Source organism: Apodemus sylvaticus, chromosome 13 (assembly GCF_947179515.1).
Source record: "Apodemus sylvaticus chromosome 13, mApoSyl1.1, whole genome shotgun sequence".
NCBI classification, from domain to species: domain Eukaryota; kingdom Metazoa; phylum Chordata; class Mammalia; order Rodentia; family Muridae; genus Apodemus; species Apodemus sylvaticus.
Genome location: NC_067484.1, coordinates 19,283,210 through 19,289,209, shown reverse-complemented (window position 1 = coordinate 19,289,209; position 6,000 = coordinate 19,283,210). Strand labels below are relative to the sequence as shown.

General features: G+C 42.5%; 1 protein-coding gene across 3 annotated transcripts in view; it reads right to left on the bottom strand.

Moving 5' to 3' along the window:
* Positions 1-231: 231 nt before the first annotated feature.
* Positions 232-6,000, bottom strand: part of Ark2n (arkadia (RNF111) N-terminal like PKA signaling regulator 2N) — an 87,017-nt gene continuing 81,248 nt past the window's right edge. For all 3 annotated transcript variants that reach the window (XM_052155172.1, XM_052155170.1, XM_052155173.1), the window contains one exon: positions 232-3,415. In XM_052155172.1, coding sequence (XP_052011132.1) covers positions 3,226-3,415 — 190 coding nt within the window. In that variant the 3' untranslated portion in view covers positions 232-3,225. The remainder of the gene's footprint in view (positions 3,416-6,000) is intronic.

Genomic DNA, 6,000 nt, shown 5'->3' with positions numbered 1-6,000 from the left:
TAGTTTCCAGTGATTTTTTTAAGATCACTACCCTTTGAAATTTGTTAGAGAATAAGTAGTGTTTTAAATAAAAAGAAAAAATACAACAGCATTGAACTAAAATACGTGATTATTTTAAACAAACAGTGCACAGTCTGAGGAAGTTTGGTTAGGGTGCAATAGTTTTATATACACATGAAAGTCACATCACACACATACAGGAGAACAGGAATCGGGGCCCAGCTCTTTGCCTTTTAAAAAAAAAAAAAAAAAAAAGGAAAACAAGTCAAAACTAAGACTAAATTGTGCCCCAGGCTTTTGCAAGCTTTGTGACACAGTACAAAAGAAGCAGGCAACATCTGTCTTACATTACTCACGGTGCTAATTTGCTAACAGTAGGTGAACAAATGACTGAACTAGCAAACCAGGCAGGCCATGCTCATAGCTGTGCTGACAAGTGCATGCTCGAGCTGCTCTCTCACCACTGACGGCATCCAGTTAGTCTACATCAGTGGTTCTCAACTTCCTAACACTGCAACCCCAGTGAAGGAGTTATATGCCGCCCCGCCCCCAGGGGTCATGACCCACAGGTTGAGAACCACTGCTCTGTAGCTGAACTACAGAGCTGCCACAGTGATGCTCAGCCAGGTTTCTGCTTCTGGTTCTTCAAATTGGAGGGGAAGGGAATTAATCACATTTGTAGCATAAAAACCAATCTGTGATCCTACTGTATCCCTCAAACAAAGTCTTGGCAAAGCATAAAGAACTCATTGTACCAAATGTAAAAGTCTGATTAGGAAACAATACTTTTAAAGAAATTTCTAATGTTATAAGAGTTGTATGTCACAGAATTTGATTAATACTTTGCCAGAAACCACATTTCCACTCTCCTGGACGTAGCAATAACCAAGGAGTTCAACTGCCCTCTTAATTAGTTATTAGATGGGAAATGAGAAAGTCCCATACTTGCTAGAGAGAGCAGACTGCCTCACGCATCCCTTCACTTCTTGCATATTAACATCTAACGCTCCGTTCTGATGCACCAAGTCAAGTAGTCAGGGTCATATATCAGGAGTATCTGTGTGCAACCTAAAAGAAAGGGCCAGAAAAGAGCCTGGCTGCAACTCCTTTCCATCCCAGTCCGCAGTACCCAAAGACGGGGCGGCTAAATAGACTAAAGAAAATGTCAGGGGAAACCACCTGCTGTATAGACTTGAACGAAACATTATTAACATGAAAATAAGTAATGCAAAAACATTCTTTAAAATGGGGCTGTGCCCTGATACTGGGGGGGATAGATATAAGCTGCAAAAACTTCAAGTCATACCCTCCACTGTATTCTCTTACCAATGATTTTCTGGAAAATATAGACCAGAAATTATGTTTCTCTTTTGTTGAGTATTTTAATTCAAGTAAAAAAAAAATGTAACAGTAAAACTCAATAAATTAAACCTAAAGCAAGATGTGAAAGTCCAAAGATATACCAGCAGTGAATTTTTAGAAGCTCTGTTTTGCTCTGGCCTCTGGGTCTTTGGTTTCTATCTATGACTGTGGCCAGGTGAGAGTGATCAATGCTGCTCTGTAACTGGAGACTTGTGATTTTAAAGCCTAGTTAGTAGCATAGTAGTAGACTGAAGAGAACATGAGAAGTTGGTGAGCAGAGGCAAGTCAAATGAGATACTGCCAGAAAAGACCAGCAAGCACATGCTCAGATACACCCCTGCAGAAGGAGTCTACGAAAGAACGGAAGCAACCAGGAGAAGAAGAATGAATAAACCTGTCTTTATGTAAGGAAAAAGAAAGGCCAGGCAGATGGAGCCAGGCAGGCCCATGCAGAAACATGCAGGCAGGCTGTGTCTCATTCCTCCCAGGGCCTCCACACATCCACCCTGCAGAGTAGGTCCTTGGTCAATGTGTGTGCACTGAATGAAAGTAGGTCTCATCCTGTAATGAAGAAGAGCCACCCAGGCATTTGAGGAGGGAGGGCAAAGGGACATAGCAACCCCGCATGAAAACAAAAGCAGACATGTGCTGTCGTCTTCTGAGCAGATGTCACTCCACTCCCCTGTGCACAATACATAGTCTTCTAATTCTAGGTATTGCTTTTTAAAAGTACTTCACTAGTAACTACAGCATTGTAGGAAAAAAAGGTAGTAACTGATGCCACAAAATTCCTCCGCTGGCATTTCCTAATTCCCTGAAGTTTCTATTACCCTTTACTAATTGTTTTAAATACTGCTAAGACTTAACAGTACTATCAATGTGCTTTGCATCTCATTTCTTATGGTATACTTTGATTTCTCTTGTATACATATTTTTAGAAGGCAGAGAAGAAAGCTACCCAAACACAGCCTGGACCCAGTTAAACAGTGGTCTGTGGAGCAACCAGACACGAGGAAAGGCACTGTCCACTCAGATTTGCTAGTGCCTACAGGCTCAGATGCTACCTGGCCGGCCTTTTACAGTCTGCCCACTCAAGGAACAGGTTCCATGTCTGCTTACTGTTTGAATAAAACAGGAGGAAAAAGTTGAGAGATACGGATTTCCCACTCATCTCTCAATGCACTCCTCAGATATCCAGAAAAATCTCAAAGAATTATGAATTATTGCAACAAAGAGACCAACTGAGTCCCCTTAATAGTATTTGGAAATAAAAGGGGACATTTCAAATATTTGTGTTACAGCAAACAGACAAAGAGCAATGTCAGGAAAGAAGGCAGAAGAAGTAAGCTAAAGGAAAAATATATTTTATAATACTTCTGTCTTCCACATCTAAGGAAGGGTTTTCTAAATGCACATGCCCTAGCAGGCGCCGATGAGGACCTGACTGACTGTGTGCAAATGCCCGAGACCAGGAGTGACACTGACGCAGACAGAGAGTGCTCACAGCTACATAGTAATTTCATTATACAGAAAAATAAATATAAGATTCAAAACCTGAAATCCACTTTGCCTAGTAAGTAAAATATTATTCTAAATGGAGGGTGACTTTAAGGTAGGTCACCAAGCAAAATGAAGCTGTCTAATAAAATCCACCATTCTCATATTCTTGTTGAGGAAAACAAAAATTATTTCTCTGTGCTAAGTTATTTTCCTAAGTGAATTATTTTAATAAAAGGGGGGAGTTATCATGAATTTCCATCCCACAAATGCCACACCCAGCTTCGGAAGCTGAAGCTTGGAAATGAACTTCCATGTCACAGAGAGGAGCTGGAGGGAACAGTGCAGAGGGACAGTGACACCGCATTACAGTAGGTATTTGCGTCTGCTATCCTCATCCAAGGTAAGGTCGACGACCTCTGCTGGCGAAGCCCACGTCTGCTGCGGAGTCACAGCAGTCCATGACTGTGTCGGCCGGGAGCCAACATACTGCGTGCCAGAGCCATGCTTCCAGGAAGACACACTCTGGATCACACCTCCTCGGGGGTGGACACACCTGCGATGATGGAGAACAAAGGCCAGTTAATCTCACCGAGAGAACGACATTCGAGGTACTGACCAGTCCTATCAGACAAGCTCCTGACCCACCAGAGCCTTTTCCTTGCCTCTCTACAGGCCTGTCTCCTCCTTCCTGCTGCCACTCTGATTAACCTTTAAAAGACTGAGGACCCCAGTCAGCTCAGGAGTTGTGCTCCAGTCAATTACTAACAGCAGGGAAGATGACTTTCTCTGGACCTACTTAAATCTCTGGGATTCCTATGATAGGAAAATAGAATTCTCAACAGAATGAACAACCTTAGTTGGGACAACAAGAAAAATGGGTAAAATCTGCCTGTAAAACAATTTTGTAACACAATTAAATAACCATATTTTAATTAGTGAAAATAACACCATTTTACAGGTTGTATTTCTAAGACTGTGGGAACTCACTCTGTGGCTCAGTGAAAGGAGCAAGGCAGAAGCCCAGTTTATACCACACTGGAGGGAAAAAAGGCTCGGCTGATCAGTCACACGAGTTCACCAGGAGAAAACTACTGTAGAAACATTAGCATCACGAATCTCATATTCTAGCCAAATGATAAAACCAGAGCCTCCCCAGAGGAAGCACAAGAGGAGTCTTGACTCCAAAAAGAGAAAGGCAGAAGGCTGTAGTGCTAGCCCCATATCAGAAATTATTGAATGTCCCCATGTAACTCATGTGTGAGGCGACAAGCAGCATGCATCTTTCTTGGCAGTCAGTAACCAGAGTTCAACCATCACCACATATCATACACATAGTAATAATAACGTTGGGGGGGGGAGCCTTGCATATACCTCCCAAAATTACGTACACATTCTTTCAAGGGTTAGCCTGCCGACACCCACCCCCCCAAAAAAGCAGAAAGAACACAGCCGCTGAGGCAAGGCATATCAGAGATACAAAATCTGTTCAGGAACGGGCCAAGTATCTACTAAGCCAGAGGCCACAATATACTCAAAGACTAGCTAATCAAAGTATTAAAATAAGGGCCACACAGCATAATGTCTAATCCCAAGTCCTACAATCACTAAGTAAACACAGACTGGGTGTTTATAAAGTGGAAAACTGGCAAGTAGAAGAGTTTAGGCTAAGGTTGTCCTGCCAACATTTTGAAACCCTGTTTCTGATGAGTAGAAACAAACTATTAACTTTGCTAAGCAGTTATATATATATATATCATCTCACTGAACAATCCAAAAAACCTATGAGGTGGAATAACATTTTTTTTCACATATGGAAGCAGGCTTAAGGTGGGTGACAGGATTTACCTTGGTCACAATGTTTAAGAGTCAGGTCAAGGAACATTGAGGCAAGTCTACTGTACATCAATGTACATGTGTGTTAAGTAAAATGAACCAACTAAAAGTATGATGTTCTCTAAAACGTCAAAAACTCATTAGCACAGCACTCTAATTAGAGTAAAGCCAACTAGAAAATTAATAAGAATTCAGGGACTAAGTAGCCACCAAGACAGACGCTGTAATCTCTGGCAGAATTCCCAGAACATAGGGGGTTCTCCTACGGAGTCACGGGGAGTGGTTTAGAGGTCTAATCTGTATTTCAGAGAAGAGGATGGAATGCAACCTAAGTACAGAAGGACAGTGAAATCCCATCTCCGTTCAGGCTTACTGTCTTCCAGCGACAGCTGAAATACCACTCTTGATCCAGGGGAATGCTGCCTAGTCCCAGGAGTATTTGTTAAATATCCAAACAGATTCTAGGAAAGTATTTGGTTTAGGAGTAGGGTGTGAGAGTGAAAGGCTTAGAACCTGCATTTACTACTGAAGAACGAACAGCCAAAGCCAAGGGGAACACGAATTTGACTACTTAAACAGCCACTGCTGTACCATATATGGTACAGCAGCTCCAGTCACCATATGTGATATGGGACAGTTAGGACACCGGAACATCTAAAAGAAGAATGGATGAGATCAAGTCCTGACACCTGGGTGTCTTCAGAATTTAAAACTCTCTGGTCCAAAGCTTTCCTGACACTCAACAAGTTGTAGCCAGAAGGCTAGTTCCCACAGAGAGCCACCATGAACTAAACAGTCCCATCGAAAGGTGCCATTCTGCCCTTCAGATATCAAAGCCAGGAGTGAAACAAACCGGCTTCTAGAAGGCAAGTGTTGAATGATCAATTCTCCACAACAATCCAGCCATCACAAAATAGAATACACTTAAGACTCAGGCTGGGGAGCGAAGAGGGCTTATTTCTCTTATAGAGGACTCAAGTTCAGATCCTAGCACTCACCCTGGGTGGCTTACAAGTTTAACTCCAGCTCCAAGGGTCTGACACCTCTGGCCTCTGATGGTACCTGTACTCCTCCCCACACACAGTTAAAAACAAACATTTTCTATAAGATTCAAGCTGAGGCATCTTTTAGAACTAGAAGATGCGAACATGACCTCCAAAGTCAGTAATGACTAGGATTTGTTGGAAGTCAGAATCACGAGCACAGCAGGACTGGGCTGGGAAGTCCAAGACCACAAGTGCAATCACAGGAGAATGCCTGTCTGCGCTCTGATCTGTTTGCTGGCTACTTAAATATGAACAGCCT